The 16,965-nt window shown below is 35.3% G+C and overlaps 1 protein-coding gene across 5 annotated transcripts; it reads left to right on the forward strand.

The window, feature by feature from the left end:
* Window positions 1-1,071: 1,071 nt before the first annotated feature.
* On the forward strand, window positions 1,072-16,609 carry LOC116175607 (V-type proton ATPase 116 kDa subunit a-like). 5 transcript variants are annotated; one of them, XM_031493809.1, is made up of 4 exons: window positions 1,072-1,397; window positions 1,447-1,623; window positions 1,674-1,802; window positions 15,919-16,609. In XM_031493809.1, the coding sequence occupies exons 1-4, from the start codon at window positions 1,281-1,283 to the stop codon at window positions 16,030-16,032; spliced, it is 537 nt and encodes a 178-aa protein (XP_031349669.1). In that variant the 5' UTR covers window positions 1,072-1,280; the 3' UTR covers window positions 16,033-16,609. The 5 variants fall into 5 exon arrangements, with proteins under 5 accessions (XP_031349669.1, XP_031349673.1, XP_031349671.1 ...); XM_031493813.1 differs by lacking the exon at window positions 15,919-16,609 and adding an exon at window positions 13,429-15,912; XM_031493811.1 differs by lacking the exon at window positions 15,919-16,609 and adding an exon at window positions 13,075-13,422.
* The last annotated feature ends 356 nt before the right edge of the window (window positions 16,610-16,965 follow it).

A 16,965-nucleotide genomic window follows, 5' to 3' on the forward strand; every position in this document is an offset into this window, starting at 1 on the left:
TTAACCAGAAATGAGAATGACACATTTGCGCATGCGCGATTCTGCCAAAAAGCTTTTTGGTTCTTCGTTTTATGTTTGAGAATATGTGTACCAAATTTGGATCTAATCGGTTCAACCCTTTAGCAAGAAATGAAAGTATACAGACGGACCGACAGACCAACATCAACTAGATTTTGTTTGATTCGGAAAAACGTGTATTTCCGTCAAAAAGGTGGAGGGTCATTTTTTTACCCCAGTGCAATACCTCCCTTACTAACCTGCGGATGGTAAAAACGCGTCTTTGACAGTCAAAAGTATTGATGTAATTTAGTTACTTCGTTGGGATTTGGATAAACTTAATAATAGCGCATCATCTTTGTCTTCTAATAAGAAATTTGGTATAGTCCAAGAGCCCAGTAGCAAAGTATACCTTGAACGCCCGGACGATTCTAATAATTTTCATTGGATTCGCCATAAAAAGTTGTATTAGCCGTTGTCGATTCTAATACAACTTTTTATGGCGATTCCAATGAAAATTATTAGAATCGTCCGGGCGTTCAAGGTATACTTTCCTACTGGGCTCTTGGACTAGTAGTACACACATAGCACCTGTCAATACTGTCATAAATCCCGCCATTGTCAGTAAAGAATAAGCTTGTAACAAAAATAGCAAACGAGTTCCTGGGCCATTGAAATTTTAACCAGTTCAATCAATGTGTGATGATAAAACATAATACCTACCGAAAACAGGCTTGGAAAATTCGAAACCGTTCGTGAGTTATCATGTACACAATCGGACGGAATTATTATGCACACAGGCAGACGGACAGAAAGTCCAAATGACCAAAATTAGGTCCAAATGACGAAAAATTAATCAGTCCCTTAACCATTGGCTATCTATTACCGTTGTATATTTATGACAATAGAATTGAACAATTCGAAACCGTTCGCGAGTTAACCATGTACATAGACGGACAGACGGACGAACAGACGATCATTATTTGCAAAACTCGCTTACTTAGTTACATCCTGGAAGTGGAATTTACCCGTACGACTTATCATGACGTCGAGGACATGCGCATTGAACTTTGGTTCAATAATGATTTTTCCTTTCACAAAAATTAAACAGCGAGAGGAATTACGGCAGGTTATACGGCATACTTCAATTTGGTTAAATTAGTTTAAATGGTCAATTAAATTTACAAATTGGTAGATAAATTAATTCGCTTAGTGAATTTGGGTGATGCATAGTTGGTGATATTATAAATTGGTCATATTAATCATCATCAAAGTTCAGAGAAATGGGGTCCCTTTTCCGCAGTGAGGAAATGACCCTGTGTCAACTTTTCCTTCAAAGTGAGGCTGCTTATGCCTGTGTGTCCGAATTAGGTGAACTTGGTTTAGTGCAATTTAGAGACGTAAGTGGCGACTAAAAATCAGTCTGCATCTTACTGTACTATTTTACAGTTGAATCCAGATGTGAATGCATTTCAAAGAAAATTTGTCAACGAAGTAAGGCGTTGTGATGAAATGGAAAGAAAGCTACGGTACTTGGAAAAAGAAATCAAGAAGGACGGTATACCTATGCTTGACACTGGCGAAAACCCGGAAGCGCCCCAGCCGAGAGAAATGATCGATCTTGAGGTAGGCTTTTGTAAGTTATTATGTTAATATGTTAATTGTCGAATTTCCAGGCAACTTTTGAGAAATTAGAAAACGAACTCCGAGAAGTGAATCAAAATGCAGAGGCATTGAAACGAAATTTCTTGGAATTAACGGAGTTAAAGCAGATCTTACGAAAAACCCAAGTATTTTTTGACGAGGTATGTTAATCATTTACTTTTAACTATTTTTTGATTATTATTCACCTAGCATGATTTTTACAAATTACTGTTGTGGGTTGCTCGCTTTATTTATCACAGTTTTGCCCAAATTTGCATTTAACAAAGGTGTATAATTTTTGGTAATTATCAGTTACAATGTAAATACTGTGGGTAATGGGAAAAGTAGAGTATACTTTTTGTTTGTTTCGAAATGGTCAAGTTCGGTAAAGTCTAAGATAAAAAAACCAGTTTCCTGTAGCTTTCTTTATTGATTCTGAACCACCTTGAAGTTACATAATTGTCAAGAATTTGCTCTTGATTTATTTGTAAATTATGAATCTGAAAAAATTGAGAATCAGGTTTAATTATTTGTGGTTGTACTTACTTGATTGCAATTTTTAAAAATAGTCGAGGTGCAACTGAAAAGTTTTTGAAAATACCTGGATCATTCATAAGTGTTTTAAAAACACTGGGAGTAGGTACAGTAACTGACACTAAGGCGGCAAGGTTGAATTTTGAGAAGATTGCGAAAATAAGGGCTCTAAGGGAATTTCAGAGGATTACAATATCCTGCAGGATTGTGAACAATGTGAAATTCATTAAAAGTGCAATTTGAAACGCATACCATAACTGTTTGAAAGACCCCTGCAAAATGAATATGTGCAAACCAAAAGAGATGCAAAAAAATGTATAAAAGATAAACTGTATATTATGTCTATACTGTGTTTATATCTATTTCAACCATTGTAGAATAATAAACATTTAAATAGTACCACGGTTCCGCGGCATCTGCAGTCAATCTTTCTTTAATCTGTAAACCATTACTCAGCATTTGTTCTACTTAATGTCTCAATTACGAAAAAGTTTTAGTCTGCGATCAATTTTGTAGGTAAGTTATGACCTGGTTTTGACGTATCTGTATTATTATTAGTTTTGCAATGTAAAATTCATTTTATCAATTTTAATTAAAGCAAGTTAATGTATACGTATTTTTATCAGTTATAATTGCTCAAGAGGTTTGTATTTTATCGAGTAAATTTGGGTTGTTTAATGAGAATCGGTTGCCTACCAATTAGATGCGAAAAACTGTCAATTAATAAAAATACGACACAATATAATGCCTTTTATGCATTTGTATTCACGGTTTGTGCCGTGTTATAAAAACTATGTAAATTCAAGCGGCGGCCGCGTCAGGCTGAATATATACGGTCCTGAAACCGTTCATAGGTACACCTTTGAATGTTGCTGAAACACAAACAGGTCGTGAGTCGACAATCACGAATTGATCAAAGCGAAGTGGCCTGTGCAAGCAGAAGTAGAAACAGGAGACAACAGATTTTTTGCGTATGCGGAATCATAAATGGAAGCAGAAGCGGAAGTGCACATGCTATTATAAATTAACAGAGGCCTTTAAAACAAGTTGCCAGATTTTGCCAAGCGCGTCAATAAATGACTTCTAATAAGCAAGTCGTATTTATTATTGGTTGGAAATCACACTGAACACATTTAACATTCTTGGTGATAACAAGCGCCCTCTTTGGAGAGAATAGCTGAACTTTACTAGGTTTGCCAACATGGTTGATTATCTTTCGTTGTCAATTTTTGCGAGAAGATATTTGGGCAATTAATTTCTCATGTAGGTGGGAAGGTATTAAGTATCTCAAAAAGTATCTACTACTTCAAAGGAAGCTGTTAAGTATTGCAAGTTTCGACTTGGTTTTTATGGTTAATAATGAAAATTGTCGTCCCAAAAAAGCTGTATTCCCATATTTGCATGATTTTCAGTAATGCGAAAGTTATGTGTCTAATAAATATTCCAAATTCCAAAATTAGGTAATTATGGCGCCATCTTGCGGGGTATGTGGTTTAAAGGCATCTCTTAAATAAAAACTAGAATAATTAGTCATAGAAATTTAGTGTATATGTGAAATACGACGTACGAATTGTTGCGACGAACTAGCGAGATGAATGGAAGTAAACAAAGACAAACAAGTCTCGACACGTCTGACTGCTGGTTCAGCCGACAACGACGCCGCTCACGTGACACGCCATCTTGTTCGGCCAATCATAACCTTGTTTAGGCACCCTATATACATATACAGTACAGGGTGTCTCACGACGAACGCCAGCTATCTATATTTCAAAAAGGAGGCCTAGGAATGTTTTGAAAATTTAACAGTAGGTATAGTAATGTCAATAAAAGATCCTCATCTGAGCTGTCCTTCATGTCAGTTATCAGAGATAGCCTGATTAACTATCGCACGGATTTAAATCAAATAACGATTAGTGTCTGTCTGTATGTCGTTTGTCTGGTCAAGTTTTGTCTAGTCCCTCTTTTTTTTTTAATTTATAAAAACATAATTTTCAAGTTTGCGACACTTTCGGTGATATCGGAAGTTGATGCCTACTTGCTTATTTTTAGATTCTACGTAAATGTTATAACATTTCATCTACATTTTAGACACACTTTAATGTTTATCTTAATGGCGTTTGCAGCCAAAATAATAAAATAACAATTTTTTCTATATGAAAGCAGTTATTTTTTAATTTAAAATTTAGAAGAGGTTCTGCTACAGTAGACTGTGTTGATATTATGATTATGAATAAATACAGGGGGTTCAAAAACTAACATTAAAAATTCAATTTAAAAAATCGTTAAATCTTTATTAAATGAAAATTAGAAAAGCCGTACCATTCGCTTGGGTGGCTAATGTATTGCATCTTAATTTTATGTGATCTGGACCATTTGACAGAGTTTTTTCCCCATTGTTTTGTAATTTAACACAATTCGTGATTAAAGTAGTAAGAAAGAGAAAAAAATAAGCTTTCTAATGACGTATCACATGACTTATGTTTCCATTCAAAAAAATTCAAGATGGCGGTCGCATTCAAAAACAATGTGCAAACAAATTTTTTTAACCTCAAAATATGTGAAATAATTGCAAATGGAAACTTTCTGATTTTCACGTTTATATCTCAAAATGGTTTAAGCGTGAGAGCTTTTGTTCCATCTTTAGTAGCGACCCTGTATAATAATATCATTTAGGAGAATGGGCAATTATGATTTGGATTCCAAACGTCATTTTAACATAAAAGTCAAAATGTCAAGCGGCTAAATTTAGCCATAGTACCAGTGGCGGATTTAAATTTTTTGTGCCCCTAGACACAACGAAAGATATGCGCCCCTCCAAAAATAAACTTTAAATAGCAATAACTTTTAAGATGCTAATAAAAAATCACACGTTTTCCAAAATTGTAAGGGATTTCACAGACTTTAAAGATTGTTTATCTGGCCCTAAACTTCCAAAACTATACCAATTAATTGCATCATATTTATTCCAACTTCCAATACAAATGTGTAACTGTAGTAGTAAATTACCAAAACTATATCTCAATGTATATGATAATACCTACACTATTAGATAAGGAATGAAATTACAACAAAAAATTGATAAGATCAAGAGATTTCAATGAACTTGATCAGTAAGTAAATAAGATTAGTTCTTGCTATTTATCTTTTGAAACTCCCTGACGCCGACGGTCCATTAACTTGGACCCTCGTCCATACCAAAATGATTCCCACTATAGCAATGTTTGTGGAAATAACAAAAAGCGTTGTGAAATGAGAAGTTGAGATTGGTTATTTACGATTTTCAAGAATGTACTGCAAAAGTTGAGAGAGGGTACGTTCGTTGAGGTAGGTACTAAAAGAATTTTCTCAAATGCAAATACTTTTTGTCTCATCCACAATCTTAAAAATGTTGTTAATATCCTTCAGTACTTATGTTTTTTATTTCTATTTGTAAACCTTATTGACACACATAATCCTCATTCTATATAATTTTTCATTTTATTATTTAAATAAATAGTTTCCTCCAGCATTTATTTGCATTAGGATTTGTGGTTGTGAACATATCATATAAAACTAAAATGGAATTTACCGTGATATAATATAATTAAGTAACATGTTTCTTAAGAAATGTAAAAGTGGGTATTCCCGCAATAACGTTCGTGAATACTAAACTAGCGTTACTAAAGAAGCTACAGTAAATTGGTTTAATTTTGCATTTAAATAGAAAATTTGGCATCGCAAAGTGCGTTCATTTAATTTTGACCTTTTCAGGATTTTTATATTTGCCTTCAAATGTCCCTAGATCACTACTGCTTCTGAAGATGCTGTATTTGCTTGTTCTCAGAAATGTGAAACGGAGTGTATTTTATTGTAACTAACTTAAAACTTAACTTTGGGCGTAAATTAATGTGTGTATAATTGTAATCCCCGCATTTGTGATTAAAATTGCATGAGCGCATACCACGTTGTACATATAATACGAAATACTTACATTGCGCTATTGTTTTTTGATCGGTATGCAAATTACTCGCTATTACTGGACATTCTGATAATCTACATTTACAACACTGTTATGTATTGTCTAGCTGTAAATTATTGTAAAATAAAACATCATGGTTTAAAAACCATTTTGGTTGAATTTGGATAATTAGCGTCTAAATTTGTCCATAAACAAATTTAATTGATGTTTAAGACGAAGGTTAATCTTTTTTTGCCTGTGGCGAGATTAAAGCGCTGGTTTAATTGGTATTTAATTTAACAATAACCGTTTTTATTCCCATATTTTTGAAACCACAAAATGTGTTTGTGCCCACAATGGCATGTCGGGCTGTCACAATTCTAATAATTTATTCGCCAACTTTGTAAATTAAAAGTTGGGTTGCGTGATTTATGACTTGTGATGTAATAATGAATTATTGGTTTTATGAATTATTAAATTACTCTAGACATTACGAGGTACAATATGAAGTGTGCTTTGTACACACTTGATCGAATTTGGATTGATTGTAAGGTCACTGAGTCGGAACAATGACAAGGTGTTTATACACGCTCCATTAATACTACAATTGTTCGGGGCAATTACTTGTAGGCCATTACCTTACATTGACCACAAGATCACACTGGAAACGTTTTAAGATATTTTTGTTAAATAAGAGAGCAAGTACTCCATAGAACAGTGGCTTTTATCATCTGTTATGCACCTAAAATTGATCTTATTTCATCTCACGCTCTTTCAAAACCTCCAACTTAAAATGAATTTTTTAAATTCTGATTTAATTTCATCTTCTACACTGTTTCTCAAATTTCGCAATTTTTAATTTTTAACCTTTGGCGTACCAAGCTTTCTAAGGAACGCGTCGCCCCAAGCGGGGTACAAAATGTACCCCACTTTATTTTTGCGGTTTTATAGCAGTAATATATAGTAATAAGTAAATAAACATTTTTATTTGTTACTCAGTTGTAAACGTTGATTAACAAGACAAAACGCAAACGGGTAAACGTCATGTTTAAACGCTACTGACTTGTAAAACTGACAGCAGACTTGTAAAACTGACAGCAGACTTGTAAAAATTTTACAAGTTAGTAATCTAGTAATTTCATTGGCCAGAATTAATGCGAAGTCTCTGTTACATGGATAACATGATATTTTAGACATTTCTTCAAGATTAATTTAAGAACTAATTATTTACGTTTACAAATGAGTAACAAATAAAATATTGTACATTATACGCCAGGTAATAGTTTTTACTGGCTCTAGGAGATGACAAGCTCGCCTAACGGCTCGCTAGTCAACTGCTCCTATCGCCAGTAAAAACTCACTTACCTGGCTAATAATGACTATTTTACAGAATATATTCAAAAAAACATGTTAGGTACTAAAGAAACAATATTAATTACACTCATTGCACTGATTACAGTAATTAATTTGCCGCTTTTGTCTATGATTTTTGCAAAAGAAATTTTGGCATTTAGCACAATAAGTACGGCATTTCTTATCTTCTTTCCTTGGACAATAATGACAACGTCCAAAAGATCTTGTTTGTTTTGGAGGATTGGGTTCCATTTCTTTAGGGAACCACATGCCTCATAGCTTCTATTACCCTTTTTGGTATACCATTTAGATTTTCCAATCTTCTGTTTACTTGTGGTTTTATCAGTTCAAGTCCTAAGTCAAGTACGCCAAAGATTAATGTCTAATTATTCTCATTAACCATTGTTGATCGCTTTCATCATTTGCGTTAGCTTTCAAATGCCAACATTAAGTCCTTCCATTTTCAACAAAATAACCAAAAATAGGCTCTATTCAATAGGTGACGCAAAATGTACAACCCTGAAATCCCGCCCCACGTTGGGTTCGCCAATATAATTGCTATACAATCATCTTTGTTTTCAATGATTTTGCTTTCTGGATTACAATTGGAGAGTGGACAGAGTCCACGTGTGCGTAGGCCTCAAATTCGGGCCCTTTGTACTACCTGTCGGACTAGAGCCGTCCAACCCCTCATAGTCACTCAAGCCATCCCACACGTGAGATGAACCTAAGGATGCCGGAATGGGAGGGGGCTCTAATCGTAACAATGTCTGACCAGGATACCTCCAACATGGATCGTCTCAGTTGGACTAGAGCAGGACATTCACAAAGGATGTGGTGTGCCGTCTCGTCGAGAACCCCTCAAGGGAATGGTTCTTCTCGCACGATATTGTTAGGATCTCGCCTGAGTACCTCCAACCCGTGAACGTGGGTGCTTGCGTAGCCACAACCTTGGCCAGGTGATTTTGTACTACATTCGTCTGGTTAGGCGTTAGCGTACCCAGGGGAGTATGTTATCTATGATCGTTACTTTGAGTTTCCTGTCTGCAGCTTGCTTGTAGCTTCAATTGCGCGGTGCTCCAGCCTTACTGATAGTGCAGCGGAGAGAGCCGCGAAATCGTTCAAAAAATTTTTTCGGAGTAGAAAGAATTGGGACCCACACCATTTTGTTCAGAAATGTTTGAACCTTCAGAATCTCGCTTTACGACATTTTCCCGTGGTCCTGACAAAAGTTATAGGCCGCTAAAGTTGAATTTTACTCATTTTCGCGCGCGCGACTAGACCACCGAAAGTATTTATTTTCTCAGTAACTAAGCGATATACATCAATAATTCCTTTTGTAAAATGAAAGTACATTTATAGCAGAATCTAAAGCATTCAATTTACCTACCTTGTTATGGACAGTTTTTAGAAAAATGACCGTCAACTTCCAAAATTCGTGTAGCAGATGAAAAGTGCGCACTTTGAACTCTCATAACTTTTTATTTCACGATATCGATTTCCAATATTTATAGCTCATTCGATGCTCCAAAGCATTGTGATTATTTTATTTTCTATAACATTACCGTGAATTTTTCATAATAAAAAAGTTACGGTCATTTAAGTAAAAACCTACCGACCTCGCCGAGTCGGTAATCGCGAGTGAGACGGAGAGGGAAGGATAGTCAGCAGCGTTCGCTAAACAAGGAGCGATGCGTAAGAGATTTTACTTTACTAAGAAATTTCTCTCCGAATACCAAAACTAGCTATTTAGGCCGTTTAGTTTACAAATGCATTCCGCCGAGTTGCATTGTAAAATCTCAAACAAAACTCCATGTATCTCAGTTCTTTGGTGAAATATATAGGTACAAATAGGTACCTTTCCCTGTAAATTTTGGGGGTTACTCCACATCAGGTATCTCTTGTGCTGTGCTGTATATTGCAAGATCAGCAGTAACAACGGTATGATTTTGTCCCAAAGATTCAGGCTTGTTTTTTGATTTCACTAGACGATGGTTAGGATGGTATTGTAGCTCGCTGGTGGAGAATTCAAAAACGGCATAGGTATATTATATTGAATGGTAGATACCGGAACTTACTTAGGAGGATTATCAGCAGGTACTTAGGCTGTTAAAGTCAGTTATCTGGTCGTTATCTAGTGATAGGTAAACGAGGAATTTGGATTTCTTCTGTCGATGTATCTCGCTTTTGAAAAAAGACTGTGCGTTGAATTTTTTTCGTCTGTTTCCACAGAATATGGCCTACTTATTCTTATTCTGTGACTGTTTCCTCATTGATGTCGAAGTTGCTCGCTGTGATAAAATTATCATTTTTTATTTGACAAATTTTTGTGAAATGTAGGTAGACACCCTTAGCAGAACATGTAATATTGACGTTTACTGTACTTAGTTATGCCACTGTCGGAGAACATTTTCTGACCCGAAAGACCAATTTGCAAATGAGTGTAACTTTTGTTTGAAAAATGACCTTAAAAAAACTGTTCAATAATTTTGTTCCGTAAGTATGTACCTAGACAACAAACTTCGTGGAATTTTGTCAATTTTCGTTGTCCAGCCAAGAATTGCAGTGGAATTATTTTTTCGAATTTTCAAAAACTAATTTCAGATTCAAAAACCACCAGATACCAAATTTCGTCGAAATCAACATTTTTTCGCACCCCTATTGAGGGGTGTGTCCTTTTGCAGTAGGAATTTTGAAAAATTATTTGCAAAACCGGAAAGGGCATCCAGCAAAACCTATTCAAAGACTTACCACCAGTCTCTGTAACTGTTGCTGAGAAAAAAAGAAACTTTACCACTTTTTTGAGGGTGGCTCCTAAACGAATACATGGATTTTGTGTGTGTTTGGATCCATCGTTCCTCGAAATGGGGGTTGAAATATATTGTGTGATCAAAACTCTCTAAACCTTCCCCATATAGTTTTTATTCGTTGAAGTTTTTAAAAATAAAAGCGACTATAGCTTCGGCGTACTGCCATCATCAGGCGATGTGAAATTTAACAGGAAAACAAACGTTGAAGACGAATAAGACGAACATGTTGTTTTTTAATTATTAACTGGCCGAAGCCAAGTGAAAAAACCTGAAGGGTGGCTAAACCGGAAAGGTTGTCCTAAGTTTCAAAACGAATTATTATCAAGCCTTGTTAAGAAGACAACCAACCGGAGGGTTGAATTATTACATTAAAAGTTGAAAGTTGAATTTAACACATTTCAAAAGAACCGGGGGGAAAAAATAAACTCATAAAAGTTTTGAAACTATTGAGCTGACTTAAATTTAAATTATTTAAATTTTAAATAATTATTTAAATTATTTAAGTTAAGTTTAAATTCGAGATCATGCAGACGGCATGTCTAGAAATGATTGACCACCAGGTTTACCTATCACTAGATAACGACCACATAACTGACTTTAACAGCCTAAGTACCTGCTGATAATCCTCCTAAGTAAGTTCCGGTATCTACCATTCAATATAATATACCTATGCCGTTTTTGAATTCTCCACCACCGAGCTACAATACCATCCTAACCATCGTCTAGTGAAATCAAAAAACAAGCCTGAATCTTTGGGACAAAATCATACCGTTGTTACTGCTGATCTTGCAATATACAGCACAGCACAAGAGATACCTAATGTGGAGTAACCTCCAAAATTTACAGGGAAAGGTACCTATTTGTACCTATATATTTCACCAAAGAACTGAGATACATGGAGTTAATGAATTGTTTGAGATTTTACAATGCAACTCGGCGGAATGCATTTGTAAACGGCCTAAATAGCTAGTTTTGGTATTCGGAGAGAAATTTCTTAGTAAAGTAAAATCTCTTACGCATCGCTCCTTGTTTAGCGAACGCTGCTGACTATCCTTCCCTCTCCATCTCACTCGCGATTACCGACTCGGCGAGGTCGGTAGGTTTTTACTTAAATGACCGTAACTTTTTTATTATGAAAAATTCACGGTAATGTTATAGAAAATAAAATAATCACAATGCTTTGGAGCATCGAATGAGCTATAAATATTGGAAATCGATATCGTGAAATAAAAAGTTATGAGAGTTCAAAGTGCGCACTTTTCATCTGTTACACGAATTATGGAAGTTGACGGTCATTTTTCTAAAAACTGTCCATAACAAGGTAGGTAAATTGAATGCTTTAGATTCTGCTATAAATGTACTTTCATTTTACAAAAGGAATTATTGATGTATATCGCTTAGTTACTGAGAAAATAAATACTTTCGGTGGTCTAGTCGCGCGCGCGAAAATGAGTAAAATTCAACTTTAGCGGCCTATAACTTTTATCAGGACCACGGGAAAATGTCGTAAAGCGAGATTCTGAAGGTTCAAACATTTCTGAACCAAATGGTGTGGGTCCCAATTCTTTCTACTCTGAAAAAAAAAAACTACCTCAAATAAGCGAGTTAGCGCCGGCTCTCCGCTGCACTATGAGACCCGCCTATGATTTTTTGACCCATGTGGGCCAGCCTGGCCTTGTTTCTGCTCTTCTGCTCATCACCGGAGATGCGATTGCGTGGTTTGGTGTGTTGTTGAGGCTCAGTGACCTGTGAAATAGGTTGAGGGGTATCCTGGAACGCTCCTTCTGGTAACTTTTTTCTCGTTTTTTAAGTGGCTAACTGTCGGGTCTCTGTTGTAGAAGTTTAATATACGAATTTTAACCTACAAAAGAAACTACAGTTCAGCCCTTAATTATATCCTACTTGAAAAATAAACGATGAACGATGATGTGGTGTATTTACAATTCAAAGTAAATTAACGATCTTCTACTTTCAAGTAAAGATAACAAATTCCAAGTACCTACGAGCTGTTTACCTACAGTAAATATACTCATTGGTGTAGTTGATGATCATAGTGAAGGATACGCGTAATCTCGATTATAAAAAAATATTTGCTGTTTATGTATACGTAACTGCGTGCACTTTATTAGCAACAATTTTATTAATTATAACTGGGCGGTATTCCTCTTACTTTGTAATATGGCAAGTACCCTTATTTGGGCGCTCCACTGTTTTATATAACTTTCTCATCCCATCGAACAAAATTATTGCAAGCGTTGGTCAATTCCAGTGTTCTAAACAAATGCATGTGGCCTTACTGTGCCCTTTGTCCTAATTTACTAACTAAGGGGCTGTAGATCGAAGCACATCGAGATTGGGTTGTGGGCATAGTAGAGCGAAGGCATAAAGATCATCTCCACCAGTGCATGGGTACTGCCACCATTTAAGTAATTGGTATCCCGACTTGATAATCAATTGCTATCTTAAATTTAAAAATCAAAACGTGTTTTCACCAGACCTAGAGAGATCCAAATTCTGTAAAAATTTATAATTTATTCACAGATGTGTGACTATTATTTTTATCCTTTTTTAACTGTTTCTGAAATCCAGTGTGTCATTATGGTATGGAAACAGGAAAACTCTATGTTGTGTACTGTAAAACAATGGTAAATCTAAATTAGGTTGACATTCTTTGATACAACCTGCCAAATGCGCAATGCACAAACTAAATGAGAAAAATAAATGTTGTGGATATGTGTTACTAATTAGTGTATTAATTGTGTCATTCATTCTACTAAATAACTACATGTGGTGCACCAGGATTCGGCAACTACTCCATTGTATCAACACTGTCAACTTGATTCAACTGTCGCTCTTGACCTCGTCACCCTTTTGTAAGTTATAAAGGAAATGTTACTAATAACACAAGAAGCATAAAATACAGCATCTTTAAAAGCATGCAAACCCTCTAATCTCAAAGACACTTTTCTTTGTCTTTATGCGATTAAGACAAAAATCTAATATTATATCTGTTATTAATAATCTTTCTTATTGTTAGTATTCATAACAGTGCATGTTTGCGGATGCAAAGTGAAATGTACATTTTCTCTTGTGTCCATTTGTTGATTGCAACACTTAGTTACTAACTTAAATTACAAGATGCAGGTATTACAGAGGAATTCTCAATGGGTTACTTGTTGTTTGTTGTTGTGTTGTCAGCCTGGTAGCACAGTCTGCCAGTATAATTAAATAGCTTCTTTCATACAGGGTTGCAATATCCCATTCCTCATTCCAGCGATACGAATATGCTTTTGTTAACACATCAAGTTTATCTCGTCACATATTTGGTTTTAATTTCATTATCTGGACACATTTACTCTTATCATCTGCTTTTGTACGTCATTTCTGTTGCTATTTATCGTTAGATAATTCTTTAATTCCAGTTAAAATAGGACATTATTTCCTTAATTATATTCAACTTTTTGCATGCCTATATTTGGAATTTTTGTTATTCGTTTAAGGTTTATTTTATTTATGTAGTGGGATAATATTGACTTTCTAATCGATCACTACCTCCTCGGTTCCAGTTGATTTTGTTGCTTGATTGCTTTTGCATGTAGCTTTTTAAGATTCCTTCATTTCCAAGTAATTCATTGTTTTACTCAGTTTTAAACGTACCTAAGGTATTAGTTTTATTTTTGTTATATATTTTGAATTTTTCAATTTTATAGCTAACGAACATTTATAAAGTGAATTTTTTAAGGATGCTGATGTTTTACAATCTACCCACTAGAAAATTCAATTTTTCAATCCTCTCAATTTGTACAGGATGGTATCGGTGAGAGATACAGTGTAGGGTAACATTTTTGTGACTTTAAAATACGCATTTGAAGTTTTTGAAAAATCTTTGAAAAGTACAGAGCTATCTCCAAAAAACTGAAAATGACAGATTTTGTTCTTATTTTATCTATCTGAAACCGTCGGAAATGAACGGTTCCTGCTAGCACCGTCTGAGGGCACTTTCTTCTGGAGAATCTGAATCTGTTAGAATTATCCATTGACATGCTAGTTTTTGAAGCTCTTATTTTTTATGGGCGCCATGTTGGATTTTCACAAAATGAGATAGAAAACAAATAAAGAAAAATGAAAAAAAGGTTTTCGCTTTAAGGCGCATTTTCCATGAATTGATCATTACTTCCCAAAAGCTCATGTATCTATAAATTAGTTGACATCGCGCCGTTTGAGCATGCGCACATCTGATTTTTACAATATGCGATATGCTTGCCTTTACTAGAATCATCTCTGTTAATATTTAAAAATACATGTCTCTATAAATAAGAAAGATGACTTTGCGCATGCGCACATTTAATTTTTAGAATATACGATATTATGCTTGTTTTGACATCTCTGGTTAAAATTTCAAAAAATCTATAAGAAATATGAGTTTGCGTATGCGCACATTTGAATTTTACAGTATGCGATATGCTTGTCTTTACTAGAAGCATCTGTGCTCATAATTTCAAAAAAATATCTCCAGATTGTTCTTGGTTGTGGTGCCGGATCTATAAGTTACTGAATGCAAAGCCAGAACAGCGCCTTTCCACATGAGTTGGAAAACGTGCTAGACAAATAATAACGTGTCGCGCTCTTACATTTACATAAATTTACAAGAAAAATTTCAATAAATCAACTGTTTTGACATTCATTTCTCAACAAAACATCCACAAATAACTAGATCAACATAGCTTTGATGGCGATGCATTCAAATGAATTCCTTTTTTTGTCCCTCGTCTCATTCCATAAAAATCCAATATGGCGTCCATAAGAAATAAGAAGTATAATAGTGGAAATTATGAAAACCGAATCTGATTCTCCAAAAAAGTGCCCATAGAAGGTGCTAACGGAAACCGTCCATATCCGACCGTTTAAGCTAGGGAAAAAATTTCAAATGCGTTTTTTTAGTTACAAAAGGGGCAACTTTACCACCGTTGGACATCACTGTATCTCCCACCGTTATAGAAATCCCAATGGTGAGCTACGAATTTGAACTACCCTGTACTGTAGTGATTCAAGAAATGTGGCAAACTAGTGAATTCATAAATAAGTTTATAAGCGCAAACTTTTGAACCTTATCAAGATGTTAAAATCATGTTAAGAGAGGTAAAAATCATTGTTATGATCAATAGTACCTATTTTGTTATGTAAGTCATAGATTAATTGCAAAAATTTGTAAACAGCCATGGTTGCGATATGCTCTGTATGCGGTGATGTTTTAATACTTCCATTTTTGTACAGAGCTTAACATACTTTTACCTGATCTATAAAAGGTGCATTTCCCCACTCTGTTTTCTTCTTAACCTTTTTCTAGTTTCTTTTACTACCACTCACTCTGTCTTTTACTTCTTTGATAACTTTATGCTGTTAATACTCAAGCAACCGTCGTGCTATAACAAACTCTCTTTTCCACTAACCACTCGGTAGTGACAGTAAGTAAAATAAGTTTGCTAAAATCTAACTAAAATCGTACAACCTCTCGCATTGTTTTCCTATACCTATGTGATCCTGTATGGCAAACTGCATGGCTCATATTTTGAAATGGAAAAAAATAATTGCGGAGCCGATAGAGGTTAGGGATAGGTTAGGTGACTGGCGATGTGTCACCAGGCTGAACGAGGCGGATCTGCCCAGATGGCTGATTCAGCCCGGGAGGAGGAACAAGTTACACTACTAGGTGAAGAGGGCCTCCGAGCCGGAGGACAGGCCCTCAAACTAGGGTAATAGTCTTTCATTGATTTTATCGTTACTTTTAGTGCTTAATATACCCTGTCAAATCAATTTATTTAAATAACTTTGTTTAAAAAAGGTAGGGTAGATTAAGCATTTAATTTATTGTTAAAATATGTTCGAGAACTGTGCTGAGCCAACAACAGACCTCTTCTTACAGCACTTTTACTTTATGGTAAACACAAAACATCCACAGGACTACACTAAGGCAAGCACATGTTAACTTAGCCCAATGCCGTTTGTAGCGCGGCTGTCACCTTACATTGTACATTACATTGTCATAGATTAAATGTTAATTTTTGTTTAAAAATGAATGATCAACTGTGACAACCAGAAGGTACATTAGAAACACAACTTTTACCTATGCTATTTTTGTGTGGAGGTACTAATGTAAAAAAATATACATTTGTATTGGGTATGGTTTCAAATACAAATGCATATTATTGTGTGCATGCGCATAAACGCTTCATTCACTTTGCACTATAGATATACACAGTACATACTGCTTAACTCGTAGGGTTGTAGTGGCTGCTCTAAGGTAAAGTATCGTATTATAGTTGCTATTGTGCTAGTATGATTTGGTTTAGAATAAGCTTAGTTGTGTCTATATTACTGATCTGTCCAAGTCCACATACAGTGCAATGACCTTGCATATGGAAACCTACTTACATTTGAAACGACCTGCATTTATAATAGATGTTGTTAAATATTGGACTTGCACTATAGGTAAGGTTTAACTAAAAAATGCAGTAGTTTCAAATGCGTTTGTGGCAAATGGTGCATTGGGTTTGCTAATGTGTTGTGTTGTTAAGCAGCACGAGGGGGGTGTAAACCCTACTGAATCTATGACCCGGGCCCTCATTAGTGACGACTCTATAGCTCGCCAAGGCAACCTCGGCTCCGTACAGCTGGGGTACGTATCACTTT

The sequence above is a fragment of the Photinus pyralis genome, unplaced genomic scaffold (assembly GCF_008802855.1).
Source record: "Photinus pyralis isolate 1611_PpyrPB1 unplaced genomic scaffold, Ppyr1.3 Ppyr1.4_LG7, whole genome shotgun sequence".
In the NCBI taxonomy this organism is placed as follows: Eukaryota; Metazoa; Arthropoda; class Insecta; order Coleoptera; family Lampyridae; genus Photinus; species Photinus pyralis.